General features: G+C 40.1%; 1 protein-coding gene across 2 annotated transcripts in view; it reads left to right on the top strand.

Annotated features, from left to right (window-relative positions):
* Window positions 1–18,464: 18,464 nt before the first annotated feature.
* LOC136875693 (leukocyte elastase inhibitor) overlaps window positions 18,465–25,412 on the top strand; it is an 86,652-nt gene continuing 79,704 nt past the window's right edge. Inside the window, exons 1-2 of one of the 2 annotated variants that reach the window (XM_067149252.2) lie at window positions 18,721–18,762; window positions 19,033–19,213. In XM_067149252.2, coding sequence (XP_067005353.1) covers window positions 19,198–19,213 — 16 coding nt within the window. In that variant the 5' untranslated portion in view covers window positions 18,721–18,762; window positions 19,033–19,197. Of the gene's footprint in view, window positions 18,763–19,032; window positions 19,214–25,412 lie in introns of both variants that reach the window. The other variant, XM_067149251.2, reaches the window with a different exon arrangement.

Below are 25,412 nucleotides of genomic sequence, written 5' to 3'. Positions count from 1 at the left end.
AGTTTCTAAAAAGTAAATATGATCGGTGGAAAACGGTAAATAAAAATGTAAACAGACTTTGGGATGGGTTTAAAGAAAAAGTTGAGGAATGCGAATACAGGTTTGTACCATTAAGGGTGGTAAGGAATGGTAAAGACCAACCTTATTATAATAGAGAAATAAAGAGACTAAGAAGGAGGTGCAGACTGGAAAGAAATAGAGTTAGAAATGGCTGTGGAAGTAAGGAGAAATTGAAGGAAATTACTAGAAAATTGAATCTAGCAAAGAAGGGAGCTAAGGATAACATGATGGCAAGCATAATTGGCAGTCATACGAATTTTAGTGAAAAATGGAAGGGTGTGTATAGATATTTTAAGACAGAAACAGGTTCCAAGAAGGACATTCCAGGAATAATTAATGAACAAGGGGAGTGTGTATGTGAGGATCTTCAAAAGGCAGAAGTATTCATTCAGCAGTATGCAAAGATTGTTGGTTACAAGGATAATGTCGAGATAGAGGAGGAGACTAAGGCCAAAGAAGTAATAAAATTTACATATGATAACAATGACATTTACAATAAGATACAAAAGTTGAAAACTAGAAAAGCGGCTGTAATTGATCATATTACTGGGGATATACTAAAGACAATGGGTTGGGATATAGTACCATATCTGAAGTACTTATTTGATTATTGTTTGGTCGGAGGAGCTATACCAGATGAATGGAGAGTTGCTATAGTAGCCCCTGTGTATAAAGGAAAGGGTGATAGGCATAAATCTGAAAATTACAGGCCAGTAAGTTTGACATGCATTGTATGTAAGCTTTGGGAAGGCATTCTTTCTGATTATATTAGACATGTTTGTGAAATTAATAACTGGTTCGATAGAAGGCAATTCGGTTTTAGGAAAGGTTATTCCACTGAAGCTCAACTTGTAGGATTCCAGCAAGATATAGCAGTTATCTTGGATTCTGGAGGTCAAATGGACTGTATCGCGATTGACCTGTCTAAAGCATTTGATAGGGTGGATCATGGGAGACTACTGCCAAAAATGAGTGCAATTGGACTAGACAAAAGAGTGACTGAATGGGTTGCTATATTTCTAGAAAATAGATCTCGGAGAATTAGAGTAGGTGAAGCTTTATCTGACTCTGTAACAATTAAGAGGGGAATTCCTCAAGGCAGTATTATCGGACCTTTATGTTTTCTTATATATATAAATGATATGAGTAAAGGAGTGGAATCGGAGGTAAGGCTTTATGCGGATGATGTTATTCTCTATAGAGTGATAAATAAGTTACAAGATTGTGAGCAACTGCAACGTGACCTCGAAAATGTTGTGAGATGGACAGCAGGCAATGGTATGTTGATAAACGTGGTTAAAAGTCAGGTTGTGAGTTTCACAAATAGGAAAAGTCCTCTCAGTTTTAATTACTGCGTTGATGGGGTGAAAGTTCCTTTTGGGGATCATTGTAAGTATCAAGGTGTTAATATAAGGAAAGATCTTCATTGGGGTAATCACATAAATGGGATTGTAAATAAAGGGTGCATATCTCTGCACATGGTTATGAGGGTGTTTAGGGGTTGTAGTAAGGATGTAAAGGAGAGTGCATATAAGTCTCTGGTAAGACCCCAACTAGAGTATGGTTCCAGTGTATGGGACCCTCACCAGGATTACCTGATTCAAGAACTGGAAAAAATCCAAAGAAAAGCAAATCGATTTGTTCTGGGTGATTTCCGACAAAAGAGTAGCGTTACAAAAATGTTGCAATGTTTGGGTTGGGAAGAATTGAGAGAAAGAAGAAGAGCTGCTCGACTAAGTGGTATGTTCCGAGCTGTCAGCGGAGAGATGGCGTGGAATGACATTAGTAGACGAATAAGTTCTAATGACGTTTATAAAAGTAGGAAAGATCACAATATGAAGATAAAGTTGGAATTCAAGAGGACAAACTGGGACAAACTGGGACAAATATTCATTTATGGGAAGGGGAGTTAGGGATTGGAATAACTTACCAATGGAGATGTTCAATAAATTTCCAATTTCTTTGAAATCATTTAGGAAAAGGCTAGGAAAGCAACAGATAGGGAATCTGCCACCTGGGCGACTGCCCTAAATGCAGATCAGTATTAATTGATTGATTGATTGATTGATTGATTGGTTGATTGATTGATTGATTGTTTGATTGATTGATTGATTGATTGTTTGATTGATTGATTGATTGATTGATTGATTGATTGAAAAGAACCGATTGCAAATAACAATTACAAAAAGTTTATTTACGAATAATTCGATTAATTTTAACTCGATTGCGTCCCAACTTCACTTATTTCTACGTTAGGAATAACAGATATGAAACCAGCGAATATAATTTCTGACACAAACAGGTGGGAACAGAGGCAGAACGGTATTCGAAATAAGGAGATTAAGGCTAACTCGTTAGATGAAGCTGTATGCAGAAAACGGCTTCGGTGGAAAGGGTCATGGGAGGCGATTGGAGGAGGATAGGATACGTGGGAAAATAATGGATTCTGCACTGGAGGTTAAGAGAAGTAGAGGAACGCCAAAGCGACGATGGTCAGACTTAATATTTAATTATTTACTAGGTAATAGAAGACAGGATAGGTGAGGAACTGAATGAGGCCAAAAAGAGCTAGATTCGAACAGAGGATTGTTCACGCGCTTAGTTAATTCATAGAGTCTTGCAGCCTGAAAGCTGAAAGGTATAGCAGTTCATATTATGCTGGGATAGCTCGGAATCAAAACAATAAAAATGGCTTCGTCTTCATGGCCGAAAGATGGTGTGTGTATTAATGGAAAATATGAGGCACTTCCTTCACTATATTCAGTTGGCTCCGCATAGTTTGACAATAAAAATAATAAAATGACAGCGTACCAGGGAATTTCACGAGAAATATTTCGTGAAAGAGGCCAGCTTTTATTTTTATTACGACAGCGTACCAGGAGATTTCAAGAGAAATATATCGTGAAAGAGGCCAGCTTTTATATTATTAATACGACAGCGTACCAGGAGATTTCAAGAGAAACATATCGTGAAAGAGGTCAGCTTTTATTTTTATTACGACAGCGTACCAGGAGATTTCAAGAGAAATATATCGTGAAAGAGGTCAGTTTTTATATTATTAATACGACAGCGTACCAGGAGGTTTCAAGAGAAACATATCGTGAAAGAGGTCAGCTTTTATTTTTATTACGACAGCGTACCAGGAGATTTCAAGAGTAATATGTCGTGAAGGAGGCCAGCTTTTATTTTTATTACGACAGCGTACCAGGAGATTTCAAGAGTAATATATCGTGAAAGAGACCAGCTTTTATTTTTATTACGACAGCGTACCAGGAGATTTCAATAGAAATATATCGTGAAAGAGGTCAGTTTTTGTATTATTAATACGACAGCGTACCAGGAGGTTTCAAGAGAAACATATCGTGAAAGAGGTCAGCTTTTATTTTTATTACGACAGCGTACCAGGAGATTTCAAGAGAAATATATCGTGAAAGAGGCCAGCTTTTATATTATTAATACGACAGCGTACCAGGAGATTTCAAGAGAAATATATCGTGAAAGGGGCCAGCTTTTATTTTTATTACGACAGCGTACCAGGAGATTTCAAGAGAAATATATAGTGAAAGAGGCCAGCTTTTATTTTTATAACGACAGCGTACCAGGAGATTTCAAGAGTGAAAGAGGCCAGCTTTTATTTTTAATACCGTACGGTAATCTATAAATAAACACAATCAACGATTGTTGACGATTTTTTTGCTGTTTATTCTTCTTCTTCTTCTTCTTCTTCTTATTATTATTGGTGTCCTCTGAGACAGTAGACTAAATATATGAGCAAAGGGCAAAGCGTATAAATGTGCGGCGAGACCTGCAATGCTAAATAAAAGGAGCAGAAACTTGGCCGAAAGTGCGCTCACAATGTAAGGGGCTGGAAGTATCTGAAGATGTTGAGATGGATGTGTGGAGTTGAGGAAAGACTACATCAAGAATATCTTTATACGTGGCAGCGTTAAAGTGACTGAAATATCTGGAAACGTCCAAGAAAGAAGATTGTTCCGGTATGGCCACATTAAGCGAAGGATTGAAAATTAAGTGGGGAGGAGAATGCTTGACATGGAGGTGGAAGGTAGGAGGGAGAAAGATAAACCCAGAAGATGGGTGGATTTTGTGCGGGAGGATCTCAGGAAAAAGCCGTTTGGGGCCGAGGGAACTGGAAACGACTTCTCAGAAACGTCGACCCCGCATGAATGGAAAAAGACGAAGATTTGATCCAGGACATTAGGTTCTACATTAGGGTATTCGCTCTTCATTTCCCAGAAGATCGAATTGTGCAGGCCATTGTGGAAGGGATTTCACCACCCTACAGGTCATACTTGTGTTTTGCGTCGCGCCCTGAATTAGAGGCTATGGCGGTCTCAGACGAGTCCTCGAGTAATTTTCGGCCTCAACCACGCCGAACCATCACCACCCGCAAATGTTATGCTTGTGGGTCGGCAGATCATCTCCGTAACAAGTGCCCTTTGATTCAATCGAGTGGGACAAAGAATGGAGCAGGGTCATCCCAAGGCTGTTTTAAATGTGGCTCGTTTTCTCATATCGCCAAGAATTGCCCTAACGCCAATAGCACCCCCTCCTGTTCAACTTCTGGTGCAACCTCCACCAACTCGAATGATCGAAAGTGACTAGTGGCTTCGGCTGAGTCAGCGTGTTCATCTTTTCAAGACTCAGCCCCTATTAGACCGTCCGAAAGCTCAAGCTCGGAACAAGGTAGAAGTTCTTCTAACTCAGCACTTGACTGCTCCAAAGAATGCCTTAGGATTGCGGCGGAGACCCCCGCACTTGTACCTTTTCTGAAAGTGGAATTGAATTATGAGCCCATTACTGCTCTATTAGACTCTGGGAGTGTTTGTTCTATTATTTCGGCAGAATGGTACTCTAAATTAAAGTCTGTTTATAAATTTTCTGACTATCGTTCATCTTTGGTTCAATGCATTTCGGCCAATACCTCTCCTTTAGAAATTTAAGGTTTCATCTTTGCCAAAATTCGGATTTCTAAATTTACTTGGAAAGTTAAATTGTTTGTGGCTAAGAACTTGTCTTGCCCGGTAATATTGGGAGCGGATTTCATGTTTTCTACTGGTCTAGTGCTCGACATTCAGAGCAAGTCGTGCACCTTCAAATTTGCCAATAACTGTAAAAATCCTTTGCTTAAGTGTAGTTCTGCATTATGTTCATCCGTTTCGCCTACCCAGGATGAGATGTTGTTAGATCTTAGACATCTACCTGAGGAGCAGGCTGATAGTATTCGTAAGATGTGTCAGTCGTTTCCGAATGTATTTTCCGATACTCTTGGTGTTACTGACCTTATTGAATACAAAATTGAGGTTACGGATTCGATCCCCGTTAGGTTTCCACCTTATAGGCTATCTCCTCCCAAAATGAAGGCTCTTAAGGAAATCATCGACCAAATGCTAAAAGATGGTATTATTCGACCCTCTAAGTCGGCGTATTCGTCGCCCAATTTCTGGTTCCGAAACCCCAAGGTGGCTTCAGCCCTGTGATTGACTATAGGGCTTTAAATCGGAAGGTGGTCTTACAATCTGTGCCTCTTCCCGACCTTCACTCTTGTTTTTAATGGTTTCGGAGAGCTAAGTTCTTCACCATCTTAGACCTTAATCAGGCGTATAATCAGATCCCTCTAGCCGAGGAATCAAAACATTTAACAGCTTTTGCCACGGATTGGAACCTGTATGAGTACAACCGCGTGCCTTTCGTGCTCCCAACGGGGGCAGCTGTGTTAACTAGACTGCTAGATAGGGTCTTCTCCGACATCAAATTCGAATACTTCTACCATTATCTTGATGATGTCGTCGTATTTTCTGAGACCTTTGAGGAACATCTACATCGTCTGAAAGAGATCCTTAATAGCCTGCGTAAGGCAGGGTTAACTGCGAAGTTATCTAAGGTAGGTTTCGCTAAATCTTCCATGTCATTCCTAGGGCATATTGTGTCGCCCGATGGTGTTTCTATTGATCATTCTAGAATACAGGCCATCCGTGAATTCAAACCTCCTAAAAACATCAAAGATATTGCCAGGTTCATAAGCATGGTGACTTTCTTCAGGAAATTTATTCCTAACTTCGCTAACAGAGCGGCGCCCTTGAACTTACTCCGTAGGAAAGGCGTCATAATTTGAATGGGGACCGTCTCAACAAGCCGCATTTGAAGACCTGAAATTAGCTCTTTGCAACGCCCCTGTCCTTGCTATGCCTGATTTCTCGAAGAAATTCATCGTTCAATCCGACGCCTCGTCGTCGGCGGTGGCGGCTGTGCTTCTTCAAGAAACTGAACTCGGAAGGCAACCCATCGCCTACGCATCTAGGACACTATCGGCTCAAGAAGCCAAGTATTCCATCTATGAACTTGAGGGTTATGCAGTCTTATTCGCATTAGAGAAGTTCCGCATCTATCTGGAACATGTTAAGTTCGACCTAGAAACTGATAACCAAGCCTTAAGTTGGGTCTTAGCTAGGCCGCGTCGTACTGGTCGTATAGCCCGTTGGGCCATCAAGATTTCTGCCTTCCAGTTTGTCGTTAGGCATATTAGAGGATCTGAAAATGTTGTGGCGGATGGACTAAGCCACATGTCTGCTAATGATGCGGAGACCTCCGAATTGGAAGATAGTTCGTCTCTTCCCACGCCCTTTCCTTCAGGCATTAATGTCATTCTAAATGATGCCCCCATGTTCTTTAGGGATATTTGAAAATATCAACGTGAAGACCCTGTGCTGGCCCCTATTATGGAAACCCTTTCTTCCGGGGAACATGTCGTCCCTTATGTATTGAGGAATGGGGTTTGATGTTGCCCGTCGAGGCATGACCAAAAGATGAAAGTTGTGGTTCCAGCTGTTCTTGTACCTATGATCTTCAAGTACTACCACGAGACCCCATTAGGGGGGCATTTAGGCATCTTCAAAACTCGAGAAAAGACCCGAGAGATGTTTATCTGGAAAGGTATGGACGGTGAAATTCGAGAATTAATAAAAGCTTGTAAATCGTGTTGGCTTAGTAAGCCCACCTTGTCCACTAAGCTAGGTCTACTAGCTTCTCATCAAGCGTCGCGCCCCATGGAACGCCTCTATATCGACTACGTCGGGCCCTTCCCCCAATCAAAGGGGAACGCCAACAAATTCATCCTCGTGTGTGTAGATGGTTTCTCAAGATTTTCCTGGTTATTTCCGACTAAGCTGGCTACCGCTCAGTCCACCATTTCTTGTTTGAATACCATATTTGCTTCTTTTGGTCCTTGTAAATATATAGTTTCTGATAATACCAAAGCTTTTACCTCCAACCTCTTCCGTAAATTCTGTTTTGATCTGTCTATATCACATGTAACAACATCGGCGTATTATCCCCAACCATCTCTGACTGAGCGGGTCAATCGTAATCATAGACCAGCGCTCATTGCTTTTCATCATGAAGATCATTCCAGGTGGGATACGTCCCTGCATTGGTTGGCCTTTGCCTTGAATTCGGCAGTTCACGAGTCTCATAAGTTTACTCCTGCTTCTTTGATGTTTAAATTTGTGCCTAACACGCCGCTCTGTAACCTTTCGTCACTTAATGATATTCTTCCAGAGACAATAGATCCCGATAATATTAGAGATCTATGGAAGAAGGCTAAGACCAATCTTAAAGTTTCTCATGAAAAGGTTAGGGAAAGATATGATCTTGGACGGAGCCCCACCAATTTAAAAGTAGGAGACCAAGTAATGGTAAGAAACTTTGTTCCTGCGGGCAAGCTTGACCCCAGATTTCATGGGCCGTGCATCATATTAGATTTCCTAACTCCCGTTACATTATTGGTGAGCAATCCAGCAACCGAGATGATCTTTAAGGTCCACATCTCCCAGGTGAAACCTGTGTAATGTCATTGTTAACTTAACCATCAACGTTTAGCAGCAGTTTGAAGGTTATATTTTTGGGAGGCCTTCTGCCCCAAATTATTGTATTGTGTTATCTATAGTAGGTACGATCTTTCCCTCTGGTTTTCCCGCTGTCATTTCCCTTGTGGCCATTACCAAGCCCCCGTCTCCTGCATATCCACACCAGTGGCATAAAAAGACTTCCACGCCGCACGGCCCTCAGCATCACCAATAAAGATCGTACCCTCTAATCTCAAGTCTCCAACAACACCTTTCTGTCGCCGAAATCTTACTGTTTCAGTGCCCCCGCAGCCGTTCCCCGCCGTTCTACCACGGATGTGGCGTACGGGCCCACTCCATTCCCGTGAAGTCTACTAGTGTATGGCGCGCCGGAGTCCATCTCCCGGCAAAGGCTGAAGTGCGGTGCCCCTACCGCCAACTCATCTGGGGACTGGAGATATACTTCTTATCTGCGGCGTCCATCAACACGACTACCCCTCTCATAGTAGCGGGAGAGGTGTATCTGAAGGTACTTGAGGGGTCCGGGCGACGTCAACTGGATATCGGCAGCGGCAGCAGTTCTTGCCGTCAAAACTATCAACATGTATTTCACAGCATACTGCAACAAAGACACTCTTAGGCTGGAGTTTAACTAGTTTCTACCTATCCGCTTCAAAAGAAAACTTAGAAGAAAATTTTCTTCAAAGTGTAATTATGTTTCAAAATTCTTCTGTATCACCCCTTGGAAGGACATGTTGGGGGGGGGGGGAAGGTCTGTAGCGGGAGGTACACCTCTACGCCGCACATTTAAATTTTGCGCCTAAAAGAACTCCTCTTCTCGAGAAATCGTGAACTTGAAACTAGACCTACTTAAACCTTTACTCAGAAGATGTCACTACAGAAATCTAACGAAATTTTGTTATTTTGAAGTTTCCTGTACTGTGTGAATTTCTACTTGTTTTGTTTGCCCTTCATCAAGAAGTTTGGACTTTTTTCAACAGATGTCACTGCTAATAAAGTACGATCATGCACCCTGGTGCGAAGTGAAAGAACTTTTTGAAGAAGTTTGGTGTTCATAAGTTATTTTTTTTACTAAATTATGTTCATTCCTTCCGCCAGTTTTGAATTTAGCCAATCATGAATTTCTGTAATTAATTTTCCGCCTATCACAGGCTTCTTCCTCGATTCTGAGTGTCATTTTTGATGTTAATCAATAAAATCCTATGGGCGTGTCTTGATTATTCGTGAAAGGTTTCGAACTTTCCCTGAGGGTTTATAAACTGTGGATTTTCACGTCTCTTGGCCATTTGATCGTCATCTAACTTAGAGTGTGTGTCAAGCAGGAGGCGGGAGGTGCCTCTTTCATCAGGCAGCAGTTCTTCGGCAAGGTAATGGCCAATTAACATCTTTATTTCATGCTAGCTCTGCAGTTTAACCCGAGGGAGAGGTCCGAAACTTTAACTATGTAACCTACTTTTCTGAAAATGTAATTTCTGCCGGCTTATGTAATAACTGCATAAAATCTTTAACTGTAAATCGGGGATAGAGAGTGATGTACCCCTCTCGAGCTCCCCTTCATATTGGTTTGAGGTGACTACGTTTGGTAACTGGTTTTCTTCCTTCCCGTAATATCTTAATTTATTCTTATACGAGTCACCTCCATAGTTTGGGAACAGCTCCTGTTTCATTGGCCTAGTGCCCCTTAGGTTTTAAGAATGCATATTTAGGAGTGCAAGTACACGCCTCCATTCAATTTGTGTTTCGGGCCATTTACTTAACCTGTTCTTTTCCGCTACGGCCCAATAGGTTCGGTACTTGATACCCCTGTTTCAAATTTTGTAAGTTGTGCCTTGATGGCAAGTGATTGTAATTTTCTGATATAGCCTTGAATAGGTTTGGAAAAGTGAGAGCACGACAGCTCTTTTCTACTGTTTTAAGAGTGCCTCTGGGAGACTTGATATTGTGAGTTGGGAGCAAGCGCTCGATGTATGGAGGGATTTCTACCCTTGTGTAAATTTTGTGTTGGTAAATTTGAGCTAGGAGCTCAGGAACTATAAAGTGAAGGCTTGAAGCCCAAGATCTGTTATACCACCAATTTTGTCTTTCCTAAACTCGTTTATGAATTGCTACTTGTACCTGTTACATTGTTATTTGTTGATTTCTGAAATTCTAAAGAAATATAACCTTTGTTAAAGTTTTAAATCAATTCGTGACATTGTAGTTAGACCCATTCACCCCGGCACCTTCTTTCACCTCTGCTGGTCCACAGGTAACCCCGTAACAATTATTATTATTATTATTACTATTATTATTATTATTATTATTATTATTATTATTATTATTATTATTATTATTATTATTATTATTATTTCTTTTTTTTTTGCTAGTTGCTTTACGTCGCACCGACACAGATAGGTCTTATGGCGACGATGGGACAGGGAAGGGCTAGGAAGTGGAAGAAAGCGGCCGTGGCCTTAATTAAGGTACAGCCCCAGCATTTGCCTGGTGTGAAAATGGGAAACCACGGAAAACCATCTTCAGGGCTGCCGACAGTGGGGTTCGAACCTACTATCTCCCGAATACTGGATACTGGCCGCACTTAAGCGACTGCAGCTATCGAGCTCGGTATTATTATTATTATTATTATTATTATTATTATTATTATTATTAATATTATTATTATTATTGAATTATTAATCTGTTTTCATGTAATAAGATGTGAATTTCCGTTGCATTGCTATCAATCTTATTCAATTCATGTGAGTGAAAACAATGTAACATCTATAAATGTTATTAGGCCTATGGCAGGAAGTACATTGCAAAAATTATCTTGCAGCTAACCACATTATTTTTTTCCCCCAGTAAATTATGCTTGTTTGTGCATTTTTCTTCTCTCCAAGAATGTCCCAATGCTAGTCCAAGAACCACAACTTATGCTTGCTTTTCCTTCATTTTTAAAACAAAATGCTATCAGACCTTGCCAAATTTTGTCAAACTTCAGCAATATTGAACAATCTTTTGAAAGTTCTGACATTTTTCTTGTGAAGTATTGAATTGAAAAAAAAAAAAAAAAAAAAAAAAAGAATTGATGATGCACAACAGACATAATATATATGAAGACTAATGCACCCTTCTTCTTCTTCTTCTTCTTCTTCTTCTTCTTCTTCTGTGAATCTGTCTTGAGATAGGTACCAACTGGACATCCTCCATGATTCTCTGTCCTGAGCATCTTGCTTCAGTTGTTCATAGCTTGTCCCATGTTTGACATCTGTTAACATTCCAAACCTTCTTTTTCCTCTTCCTTTTCTTCCATCTATTTTCCCTCCATCACACTCTGTTGAAGACAATTTCTACGTAGTAAGAGAACCAACCAGGATATTTTCCTCTTCCTTATCGTTTTCATCAGGTGCGTCTTTTCTCCTACTTTTCTTAGCACTTCATCATTTCTCACTTTATCTATCCACTTCACTTTTTCCTTTCTTTTCCGCAACCATATTTCAAAACATTCCAAATAGGCTATATGGTATTTTTCTTAACGTCCATATTTCAGCTCCATATGACACTCCACTCCACACAAAACAAATGCACCCTACTATGCTAAAAATATTTTAGATCCTCTTCTCCTGCTTTTTATTTATAGGCATTATTTAATTTATTTATTTAACCCGTTTACGCTCCAGGGTTTGTTTTCTCCCGAACTAAGCGAGGGATCCTACCTCTAACGCCTCAAGAGAGTCAGTGTCTTGGACCTGAGACATTTGGTCGGGGATACAACTGGCGAGGAGGACCTCTACCTCGCCTAGGCGGCCTCACCCACTATATTTAACAGGGATCTTGTGAGGGGGATAGGAAGACTGGAAGGGATAGGCAAGCAAGAGGGAAGGAAGTGGCCGTAGCCTCAAGTTAGGTACTATCCCGGTATTTACCTGGAGAAGATGTGCGAAACCACGGAACGCCACTTCGAGGATTGCTGAGGTGGGAATCGAATACTGCCCTCGTACCACTTTTCAAATTTAATGGCAGAGCCTGGAATCGAACCCGGATGTCCGGGGTGGCAGCTAATCACACTGACCACTACACCACAGAGGCGAACTATAGGCATTAACGAGAATACATCAATTTCTTATTATTTATTAATATACGTTCTCTACGATAATATCATACAAACGTATATATTATAATACTGTTGTTACTGACGGAAAAGCCTACCAAACTTAATGGACTGTACCTCATTTTAACGCAGATGATGGTCTTAAGTCAAGTTTTTTTTTAAATTTTACGATCCCCCGCCCCTCCGCACCCGTTTAACCTCGACCTCAACACATACAATTGAATTGAACTATAAATAAAAGACTATACAGTCCTTGCACCAACAACTGAGAGTTTACCAATGGAGTGCTTGGTTTAAAGGGATTACTGTGGTAGACTAAACTATGGTCCGCCTCTGTGGTGTAGTGGTTAGCGTGATTAGCTGCCACCCCCGGAGGTCCGGGTTCGATTCCCGGCTCTGCCACGAAATTTGAAAAGTGGTACGAGGGCTGGAACGGGGTCCACTCAGCCTCGGGAGGTCAACTGAGTAGAGGTGGGTTCGATTCCCACCTCAGCCATCCTCGAAGTGGTTTTCCGTGGTTTCCCACTTCTCCTCCAGGCGAATGCCGGGATGGTACCTAACTTAAGGCCACGGCCGCTTCCTTCCCTCTTCCTTGCCTATCCCTTCCAATCTTCCCATCCCTCCACAAGGCCCCTGTTCAGCATAGCAGGTGAGGCCGCCTGGGCGAGGTACTGGTCATACTCCCCAGTTGTATCCCCGACCAAGAGTCTGAAGCTCCAGGACACTGCCCTTGAGGCGGTAGAGGTGGGATCCCTCGCTAAGTCCGAGGGAAAAACCGAACCTGGAGGGTAAACAGATGATGATGATGACTAAACCATGTAGGCCCTATTATTTATCTTAATTATATCTAATGGACTTAAACTACTTCCCAAACTATCAAAAACTTTCGTGCTTCATACATCTAGAGATACAATACCACATTATACAAAAAAATTAGGTAAATATAAGCTAATGGGTTCGAACACCGTATATAGGATTGGCCTCCTTTTTAACATTCAATAACCGGGCGAGTTGGCTGTGCGCGTAGAGGCGCGCAGCTGTGAGCTTGCATCCGGGGGATAGTAGGTTCGAATCCCACTATCGGCAGCCCTGAAGATGGTTTTCCCTGGTTTTCCATTTTCACACCAGGCAAGTGCTGGGGCTGTACCTTAATTAAGGCCACGGCCGCTTCCTTCCAACTCCTAGGCCTTTCCTATCCCATCGTCACCATAAGACCTATCTGTGTCAGTGCGACGTAAAGCCCCTAGCAAAAAAAATTACATTCAATAACTGTCGGCAGCCTTGAAGATGATTTTCCATTGTTTCCCATTTTGAATGAATGAAACGGAATGCGCACATTTGTGCATATTTAAATAGTTAGTTCTCCTTGTTGTACTCTATGAGGAATTTCACTCTTTTTGCACAACTGAGTAGATGGTATCTTGTACATGTTTTGTTGCAAATTTCACATTTACACTTATCACCTGGCGTATGGAATGACTTGATCACGCATATTTTATGATGGAGACCATTGACCGCGAAACGAGTCACCATATGCATGAGCTCATAGTCTGCCATCGTCCAAGCTCTGTTCATCATGGCTTCGGTGCTGTAAAAATCTTCCCAAATACTTGTTTCATACCGCTCTTTTATATGTTTCTCTGATGCAATCGTGTATGGAAGTCCTAGTTTGATTTTGATATCCTCTATATAGAAAGACTCCTTTGCCAGTTCATATACCAGCCTCGTTTGTGTGAATTTTGACAAGCACCGAGTTTCCCATTTTCACACCAGGCAAACGGTTGCTACCTTCCCAATCGTAACATTTTCCCATCCTTCCATCGCCGAAATCCTTCGACGTGTTAGTGTGAATTTAAACAAGTAGCAAAAAAAGATCCCTTCAGTAATCCTGCAAAAGTGCATTTTCCGCTATTTTAATATTAGGGACGGTAATTGCCTTTACATCTACTTTATGGTTACGAGTGTGGATAGAATTAGAAATGCATTTATTATCCTTTGTCCCTTTAATGGCTAATACAACAATCATATCAATAGAGGCGTCTTTGAAGTATTTCCTAGTACAGGCATTGGCTACATCAATACTTCTCTTTTCAGTTAGCCTTATATATACATTCTTAAGCATGCCTTTCCTCACAAAATATAATGAAGATATGTGATACATCTATGTTAGTTAATTATTAGAAAATTCGTTGTTAATTTTTAACGACAACGCAATAACATTTTTCTAGAGACGGAGTGAATCTGGCCTCCTGCTTACGAAATAGTTTGATGCCGTCTGTGTGTCAGTGGCGGTTGGTGCATTAAGTGCTTCTGGGTGCCACCCCGCCACCATTTCAAAAACACTTCACATAATTTGACTCTGTAAATCTATACTATTTGTGAGTGTGTTTGTATCTGGAGGGTAATCTCAGAAACTACTAGACGGATTCTAAAAATTCTTTCACTAATAGAAAGATGCATTATCCTTGAGTGCTATAGGCTATGTTTTATTTTCAAAACAATTCGGGGGGGCGGGTCGGGGCAGATATAAAAATAATAGGCTAATACAGGCGAAATATTGAATTTGTCGTACAAGGACGAGACAAAGCTCATTTTAAGCCCTTTCGCATAAAGAACAAAACTCGGTGAGCCCTACGGGCCCGAAAACCATGTTTTAAGGCCCTAAAACCAACCGTTATTTAGATATTGGCACCACACCACCCCTACTGTAGGAATTCGGAAATTCGATAAAGAAATAAACTGCCGTAACCATGGCAGCGTCGGCTCCAGGATTCCAGAGCAGCGAGATAATGCATGTATGTTTGGGCATAGCTGGCTACCAAAATTCTAACATTATTTAATCCCTGAGGGACATTGGCTGTATTTTATTTTCAAAACAATTTGAGGGGGGTGGCGACAGGAGGAGATATAATAATAATAATAGGCTAATATAAGCGAAATATCGAATTTGTCATACAAGGACGAGCCAAATCGGTATTTGGAATGTCCTTTAAAAATAAAGAAACATTTTTTTTACTTGAGAGAAGACGTTCTCACGTGTACAGTTCTATGTCGCATGGTCATCTTAGCCCCAAAAGGCAATACTACAAACGTGGTTTACAAAGAGTTTGTGGGGTAAATGAAACTCAAATTTTCAGTGAGGTTTTATACTTTAGGGATTTTCAGATGTCTTAGTGCAGTACCGAGGAACGATTACTTTTATCAAATTACGAAATCCACGCGAGAGAAGCCGCGGGTAACTGCTAGTCATTACATAAAGGGATGGACAAATGTAGCGATGTAGAACTTACGGAGGTGTGCTATTCTTTTATACAATGTTATCTAAGTGGATACGGAACAGTTAAAATTGTCAAAAACATAATTTTTTACTCTTGATATTTTATGAATCTTTGAAGTCTGTTCTTTAAAATAATATATTACAGTTTAACCATTAAAAGTTTGCCGCAATTGTAATTTAAACTTACGCTAAAATGAGACAATTGTCAGTAATGAAACCGAGTTGAATTATATTGCCATATCTAAGAGCAAAAGATTCCGTGGTTTCCCATTTTCACACCAGGCAAATGCCGGGGCTGTACCTTAATTAAGGCCACGGCCGCTTCCTTCCAATTCCTAGGCCTTTCCTATCCCATCGTCGCCGTAAGACATATCTGTGTCGGTGCGACGTAAAGCAAATAGCTAACTAACTAACTAACTAATAGCAAAAGAAGAAGGAATTCCCTACGATCATTCCAAATACACACACCTTCCTCTTGCCTGTATGGAAGAAATAAAGCCCATTTTTAGAGATCTGCCCAGCCCACAGCTGTTGGAGAAGCGTCTTCATGGGAAAAGTCAAAATCTCACTGAATCAGTAAACAAAGTTATATGGTCTCGCATTCCTAAAGGCATTTTTGTGGGCATAAAAACACTAAGAATTGGAGTTCTTAATGCAGTGACCAATTGAAATAAAGGAAACATTGCTAAATGTCTGGTATCACAGGAGTTAGGACTGAAAATAAAAAGGAATGGTGTGAATGCCATGAAGGAGTTGGACCGAGAAAGACTAGGGAAAGCAGAAAGAATGGCTCAGGAAGTGCAGCAAGAAAGCTAGGAAATCCAGACACAAGGCTAAACGGAAGCTAAAAGGCCTGTATGAAACACAGGAAGATACATATTCTCCTTCATATGGGGCAGGGATGCACTAAAATACGAACACATATAAGGGAAGTTTTAACTGCAGTTTTCACAATTTCCAATTTTTTCAAATGTATGTTCCTTTTCCTTGGTGACTGTTTATCACAGAGCTGTGGAATTTTCATCATGAATTTGTCTCATATCGGTTAACACTTTTATGGAGGTATTTCCTTATTTGAGTACAACTGTTTGGGATTTGGCTGTTTCTTTGGAAAAAATCATTCAATTTCTCGACTCTTTAAAAATATATGTATCTGAGTCCCCTTAAGTTCAATTAAAAAACGCTTCGTCAACATGTCAACAAATTTAACATTGGTAAGATAGGCGGCTCCGTATCCCCTTTATTTTGGCTTAAACATTTCGCTTTTATATTTTCAAAGATATGTCCAGCAAACACGATTTTCTTTTCTCTTTAGTCTTGGGGCGCTCAGGCTGTGTCAGAAGAGCCTTCAGTAGGTTCCTAGACATAGCAAGTGTGCGGGGTGCGGGAGGAGCGTAGGTCAGGGAAGGAAGAATGCAGGCGGGTGTATAGGCTGTCCGGCAGAGCCCACAGTAACATCGCCAGGCTTTTTCTTCCACATATTACATTAACTGTTGTTACAGATTAATTCCAAAAGATTCTACAAAAGCTATGAATTCCAGTAAACTGACTATTGAAACAATTCAGTGACACAAAGAATCTGAAATCAAAATTTAAAATGTAATAATAAGATAATGGGCCCATTAATCTGTAAGTTGGTTACATTGTTTAATACGTCTTCATGATGTGAGGACGACAAGAGAAATTCGGGCGTGCACTGCTTATTTGTTTTTGTGAATGTAGTTATTGTCGTGTGTGATCGGTGAAACAGTGCAGTGCCATGGTAGTCGTGATTGCAGTAACTGTTAGCCTGTTAATGTGTGTATAAGTGCCATTGTAGTTTAGTTAATTACTGTTGTAGTGCAACTGTTCAATAAATAAAAACTACGCTACCATTCTAGTTTAAATAGCCGTGTAAATTCTATCTTCAGGATGTACAGTAAATCTCATGTTAATATCTTCATTCGCCTGTTTAGTGTTTATCTATCTAGTAAAAACACTAAATGTCATAATTTAAGAAGACAAAGACGACGAATTCCTTAAGTCAACATTTTAAGTAGTTATGGGAATTTAAGTTTTGAACATAGGCTAAAATTAAGGAAGTTAGGGCCTCCTCGGCCGAAATTAAATATTACACAAGAACAAAAGGGTTATAAGTACGAAGATGCATAAACTAGTAAATTCAGTTCGTCACGTTATATAAACGCTGACTGGATGTGAAACGAGGGAGTGAGTTCTTTTGTTACTGTTGTTCGGCAATGATTGCCATTGGTCCTGCATGGACATCAGTCGGGCTTTCAGACATAAAGCACCTTGAAACGCGATAAAGCATAAACTGAGAGAGAAACACACAAAAGCTGGTATTAAATGTTCTATCCTTACTAGAGTAGATCAAATCAAAATCCACAGCCCGTTTCCAGTCATTCGACGGAGTCAGAAATGGAATAAATGAAGGCCCCATCTAGCGGCGAGGACAGGAAGTATGCCGGCTGCAGAAGCCTGTCGCACTCCTCTGGGGTAATGATTAATGAATGACAAATGAAATGAAATGATATTGCAGAGTGTTGCTGGAATGAAATATGACAGGGAAAACCGGAGTACCCGGAGGAAACCTATCCCGCCTCCGCTTTGTCCAGCACAAATCTCACATGGAGTGACCGGGATTTGAATCACGGAACCCAGAGGTGAGAGACCGGCGCGCTAGCGCCTGACCCACGGAGGCTTGCTAGAGTAGATATCTGTTGCCAATTTGACTTAAAATTAAACAAACAAAAAGGTTTCGAAGAATCGATACGTTCTTAGTACGCTGTTAAGCTCTGTGGGCTGTTTGAACTAGCGTTCAGGGGCCACGATGAGACAGATATATCTGACAACCCAGGTATTTATGGAGGTTTTCGCAATATCTGATTTTCACTACCCTATCGTTCTCTTTCGGAAGCAGATTTCTATTCAGCCAATTGTCATCGGATTATTATTATTATTATTATTATTATTATTATTATTATTATTATTATTATTATTATTATTATACACCTAGACCGAGTGGGGAGGGGAAAGAGATGGCGGCACAGCCCTGCCAGAGTAAAATGTCACGTTCCGGTTCTATTCAACTGCTGATAGGAGAATGTGAGCTGCTCAATGAGCTCGTGCAGTCACTAGGTCTCGCTGGGAAGCACCACGCCCCCGTGGGAGGTCTGCTCGCGTACGTTTTGTAGGCATGAATCACTGGGGGAATACGGGACGGAAACAACTGCAGATTGTAATGTGCACGTTCTTGTAGCTTATCGTGGTTAATCAGGTGAAGATGGTAAGAGAATTGACGACGTGAAGCTCCGGATACACGGGCTTGCTACAACGCGGTGATAACGTCATCCAGTCCGGCGGTATATACTGCGGCTCTGACAACTCCTGTGTACAGTTGTTTCCAGATAGTAACAGAGACAGCATGCAGCTCACCTTCGCAGCTACTTCAGGTGAGTTAATAGATATATAACCTTCAAGTCGTATCCGGACCTCAACAACATTGCAAGATGTTGAAAGTCTATTGCTGATTCTTTGATGGTTTCGCATGTGACTACACATTCGTTCGGTAAAACCTAATCGTGTATAACATTATATTTAACGAGACCTTTCTTCTGTTAGTCATTAAGAAGTTTTGAAACCCTTTAGGCTGTTAAGAGCCCATTCACATATTGTTTGAATGTAAGACATTAATTCTGGTGCGCATGCTTCTGACTTGATAGGAAATTTCTTACAAGTGAAGTAATCAGTGACTGGAAGGCATGTTGAAGTAGTGATGATACAACTCATGAGGAAACACACTTCAATGGCGACTCTCCCACTGAGGAATTACTACATCTAGCCTCTTCCTCCGGTGTGACTGTATCTTGCTTTTGAACACACAGGTTATGTGGCGAGTGAAAGGTCAGTTTTGATATACTTAATACCTTAATATTATCACCAGATCAGCTCTGTAGTGCGATCCGACTCCTTGGCTGAATGGTCAGCGTCATAGCCTTCGATTCAGAGGGCCATTGGTTCGGTTCCCAGCAGAGTCCAGGATTAGTTAATTTCTTTGACTTGGATACGGGGTATTTATGTTTGTCTCATCACACTCCTGTTCATACACACACACACACACACACACACACAACACACTGCGCAATAGTGAATCCATCCCTCCACATAGGGTTGGCGTCAGGAAGGGCATCCGGCTGTAAAACACGGTCAAGTCAACACGTACCACACAGTTCGGATCAAGGTGTGGGACACGCAATGGAAGAAGAAGAAGAAGAAGAAGAAGAAGAAGAAGAAGAATAGGCTGTATAATTTGCTTGTTAATACGGTCACCTTCCATGTTGAAAGTTGCGTGTTCGAATTCTGGGTACAGTTGGTTGAGATTTAACTAGTATTCGAATATGAGAGATCCGTGCTAGTTGATTTACTGACAGGTTCAAATAAACGCTCTATAGAGCCATTGGCGTCTATTAAAATCGTAAGTAATTATAATTTGATGTGAATAATAATAATAATAATAATAATAATAATAATAATAATAATAATAATAATTACAGATACCGTACACAGACATCTTGATATGGCTGTCAATTCCGTTGTTCTGTTTTATTAGATTGAATACCTGGTAAGCGTAATGACCTTCGGTTCAGACGGCTTTTGATACGATTCCTGGCTGGGTCGGTGATTTTGGTCCTGAATGATAAATTCTCATGGCTCGTAGACTCTGTGTTTGTGTTGTCTCCTACAACCCCGCGACTCATTCACGTCACAAAACACAGGAAGTTTCCCATACACACCAGATGCCGCCCACCCTCGTTGGAAGGCCTGCCTTACAAGGACTGCACCAGGCTAGCAATTGTCACACAAAATCTATATAAATAAAATCGTAACGAACGTGTGTCTTTACATTGACTGTTTTGGCGAAATGTTTATTCAGTTCTCCGTTTCAGGTGTAATAATGACCATCTGCATATTTTTTAGCTTTGGTGCCTGTTTGTCTGTTTCTTTATATGATTTCTTATAACTTGGAAACTACTGGATATATTTCTACAAAACTGCATATTTAGAATCCACATGTCCTTGGGTAGGTTTTAGGGCCAATAATGTTTTTAAATCCCTAAAATGACTGGGGGTTTATACGAAACCGAAACAGTGATTTTGCACTGCCACAAAATATACACAACCAAACTTAATGGAAATCTACCTGCCTTCCTGGAACTCAATTTCTAAAACTTTTTCTCAATGCATCATTTCGATGCGAGGATTAATAAGGGAGATATCATTAACGGCCCATTTTTCACTCTAAGGTGGAGCGAACTTAGCCTACAAGCGGGTCTGGGTAAAGCATATACTGTATAACTGCAAAACTATTGGAACTATTTTAACCAAACTTCATATTTAGCATCCCCCTGTCCAAAGGTAGCTTTTAAGGTCCATAGCATTTCAAATATCTGGAGTGTCTGGGGGTTCATAGGAAACCGAAACAGTGATTTTACTCTCCCACAAAATATACCTGTGGACACAGCCCACGTGGAGTAGATTCCTTATCTATATAAATAACATCGTAACGACCGTGTGTCTGTACAGACACTATTTTGACGAAATTTTTATTCAGTTCTCCGTTTCAAGTGTAATAATGATCATCTGTATATTTTTTTTAGCTTTGGTGTCCGTTTGTCTGTTTGCATGTATGTATGTTTGTTTGTTTGTTTGTTTGTTTGTTAGTTTGAGTTCTTATAACTTGAAAACTATTGTATATAGTTCTACCAAACTTCATATTTAGAATCCACCTGTCCTTGGGTAGGTTTTAGGGCCAATATTGTTTCTAAATCCCTGAAATGACTGTTGTTTTTATTAAACCGAAATCGTGATTTTGCACTCCTACAAAATATACACAACCAAACTTAATGGAATTCTACCTACGTTCATGAAAATAAATTTCTAAAACTTTTCCCTCATGGGCATCATTTCAATACGAGTGTTAATAAGGGAGATATCATTAACGGACCGTTTCTCAGTCTAAGTTCAAGCGAATTTTTTAAAACCTTTTTTGTCGTTTTGTCTGCTTGTCGTTTGTTGAGTTCTTATAACTGGGAAACTACTCTATATATTTCTACCAAACATTATATCTGTCCTTGGTTAGGTATTAGGGTCAATATTCTTTCTAATCCCGGATTGGTTTGGGGGTTTAGAGGAAGTCGAAACAGTGATTTTTACCCTCCCGCAAAGTTTAAACAAACTAAACCCTATGGCACTACAGTCCTTGAAGGGCCTTGGCCTACCAAGTGACCGCTGCTCAGCCCGAAAGCCTGCAGGTTACGAGATGTCGTGTGGTCAGCACGACGATTCCTCTCGGCCGTTATTCTTGGTTTTCTAGACCGGGGCCGCTATCTCACCGTCAGATAGCTCCTCATTTCTAATCACGTAGGCTAAGTAGATCTCGAACGAGCCCTCAGATCCAGGTAAAAATCCCTGACCTGGCCGGGAATCGAACCCGGGGCCTCCGGGTAAGAGGCAGGCACGCTACCCCTACACCACGGGGCCGGCCCCGCAAAGTATACATGACCAAAATTAATGGAAAACTACCAGCCTTAATGGAAATCAATTTCTAAAGAAGTTTTTCTCATGTACAACTTTTCGGTAGGAGGTTAACAAGGGAGTTGTCATTAATGGACTGTTTTACAGGCTGCCATGTCATTTAAAGTTGGGTTAAATGGTTTAATTAAAGAGCCATTTTACTCTTTTCGATCGAACAGATAATAAGAGAGGTGATCATCAACGATTGGTTTCATGAGTTTTCAGTCACATTGCCACTGCCGGTTTCAGATGAGCAACAACATGTAACCGAGAAATAGGGAGAATTACGCACAACTTCGGACCAAGAACTGTATCGTTCAATAAACCCTGTGATCTACCCCATTCTGTTTCCACTCTGTTCAGCTTTATCGTTTCTGCTGCGTGCTTTCGTACAAGAACATCAGTTTAATATGCCGCATTAAACGTTCGGATACAGGCGTGTAACTTCGCATAAATTCATGAACGAATCGTGAAATCGATTACCAATTCCCGTGCAAAGAACGGGTACATATTGCACCCGCCCACCTCCTGAGTCCCAGACTAGCATTTATCTCAGGGGTGATCAGTTCGAAAACGAATTAAAAAAAATTTTATATCAAAAAAATATATATATCGGCGCATCAAATGAACACAGGGATGAACGGGGCATGAAAATTTAAGGTTACGGGGGACGACTCATTCATGGATACAAAATTCTGACTCCACAATAGGAATGGGAAGTGACAACTTAAATTCCATGGGCATACTAGACTAACTACAATGAAAAGATATGGAAGCTGTTTCCTATTGAAATTGCAATGAGGAGCAATTTATTCACTTATTTTGCATACTACACATGATGACAAATTTACATTGTGACACTATAATCCTGAAAAATAAATGACATAATACTTGGATTTTACCTCACTACTCTGGTAGTGTAAAACATCTGGTGAATTCGTCCCAATTGGTTACTGGGGATCGAATTCACATCCGTATGATTGGACGTTTCACCGCTGGAGATCTTCTTTCGGAAACGAAGGCACGACAGTAACTTTTTACTGTCGTCTCCTCGTTCCGTTTGGACATGAGACACTTCCGGTATGTACATTCTGGTGAGCCGGACACCCACCGTAGAAAATGTTATCGCCTTGAAAAAACGGGAATTTATAATACGGACAAACTCTAGCCTATTATTTCCAGATTCACAAACACACCAGGTAGAGTTCATTAACTCAAAAGCTACTTTAATATTTACACTTGTCAATACGACAAGACGTACGGAAAGGTTCATTACTCTGCTCTGACCCTGCAAACATGTGCCGTCCGTGGGTTATTTACGTATCTACCGCTATCTCCCCGTGAAAACCCAACATGTGGTTCGGAGCAGTTCGACACAGGATGACTGTCCCTAGCATACCCTCCTATGATTATCAAATAATATCATTACCATTCTCTGTCTGATCATTAGCATATACTTCGACTACCATCAATTAATTTATTATTATCATTAATTTCAATTATAATCCGGTATTTGATTATTATCATTTGTCATCCGGGATGATTATATGCCAACCCTTGCCGACGTTTCAAACGAAGGTTAGTTCTTCCTACTAATTTATCTGCACAATATAATGATCAGCTTCCTCATAAATATTTTTATTATTATTATTATTATTATTAATAGTGGAAATCGTGATTATCGTAACCCGTAATCAACCTCGCTATAATACTTCAACTTCTCGCTCTTATTAATTTCATCAAAAAAAATAAGTTTAAAAAAGTACCTTCATTGGTTATTCTTCTTCTCCTTTTTCAAATATTTTATTTATTATTATTATTAGTTAAAAATCTCAAATCTTTCATTTCATCTCCCAACATCATTATTATGTCCAAAATATAAAAAAAATTGTTCTTCAAAAAAAAGTACTTTTCTTAATATTTATTATTATTATTATTATTATTATTATTAAAAATGGAAAGATGATATTTTAATTTCCACTCTTTAGAATTTAGTCACATATGTTAAATCCCGTTATGAACCACTAAGATCTGCTTTATATCGGTCGGGACAATACGGTATTCGGGACCGTACCTTCAACTTCGCACTGCCGTTAATTTTATATGGGGACACCTGTCCTCCCAAGACACATCTCACAACCTATGGCACATCGCGGCTGGGCAAATACCTCCAATGCCGGCGATTGCTAAACTATTCCTTCAAATTTGAAGTCCATTTCCTTTCATCGGAACTCTTCAAACATTTAATTCATAAAATAATCCTCGGTGCGTGGATTCTACCACTAAGAACACCGGCATATGCATTTATATCATCTTAGGCCTTGAGATTCATCTATTTCATCATTACAAACAATACGGCTCAACTTATTTCACGCCGGATATTCGTCCCTCATGACTTCCAACTCTAAATATGGGCTCAAATCATTCTGGGCTTTTAACATATCGTGACCATTCTAATTCACGTGCCTATATCGCTCTTAAACAAAATTTTAATGGTTAAATTAAAGTCCAAAAACGTAAAATTAAACTGATTACGCGAATGAAAGTCTTTAACGCTACATGTCATCTCCACATTGATTATTATATTTGCACTGGCTAACTCACGAAGCACTATCATTATTATTATTATACTTTAACTTGCACACGCCCAAATATTATTATTATTATTATTATTTTACTTTCCTTTGTCGACTCACAAACATGATTATTATTAGTATTTTAATGACCTTCCGTACGCAACACAAATCTTCCATACTCTGGCTCTTTCATAATCTGGCTGTCTAATAGAAATTATTCCTAATTAAAATACAAATGATCACCGCAGTGAATGAAATTCAAATAAATGGGTTAGCACAAAAAAAAGAATTTAACACTTGAAATGAACTTAATTCAAAGTATTATAAACAGCATGCATTAATTGAAAGAAATATATCCCATATTTACATTATATACAACAAACAATTACTCAAATTAATTAATCTAACCCATTATTACGTTAATATAAATTAGTTCGTCCGTCTAACAAAAAAATAAAAATCATGGACTCGGGAAGCGGACCATGTTAAGTAACCATAATTAATTTACACTGAACCCCGTTTAGTCGCGATAACATCCCCTAAATATCAAAATTGTGTACTCATTCCTATGTAGAATTCCATTGTCTCGTAGCGGAGGAGATATAGGCCTTACGGCCCCATGGTGATTTACACGTCCATCATGTCGCACAATACAAATTTTACACAATAAAACACTTCTGGGTGACTACCCATGATTAATACCTTATTACACTAATTTACACAAGAATACTAATAACAAAAAAAACACTTATAGGTGCTCCTAGACCCCTGACACTCGCACAATATACTCTTCATATACGCCCGAAACACACGTCGTGACACATTACGACGAAATGTCGTTCATTTGAACCGGCGCGTATCGCGTCTTCAACCGGCACTTCCTGGTTTATTTTCAAGCCGTCTTGATCATCGCCTAGCTCCTATAATTCCCTGCTCGGATAGTTATTCACCGT

The sequence above is a fragment of the Anabrus simplex genome, chromosome 6, assembly GCF_040414725.1.
Source record: "Anabrus simplex isolate iqAnaSimp1 chromosome 6, ASM4041472v1, whole genome shotgun sequence".
Classification (NCBI taxonomy): Eukaryota; Metazoa; Arthropoda; class Insecta; order Orthoptera; family Tettigoniidae; genus Anabrus; species Anabrus simplex.
The sequence above is the reverse complement of the archived record's forward strand: the minus strand, read 5'-3'. Positions and strand labels throughout refer to the sequence as shown.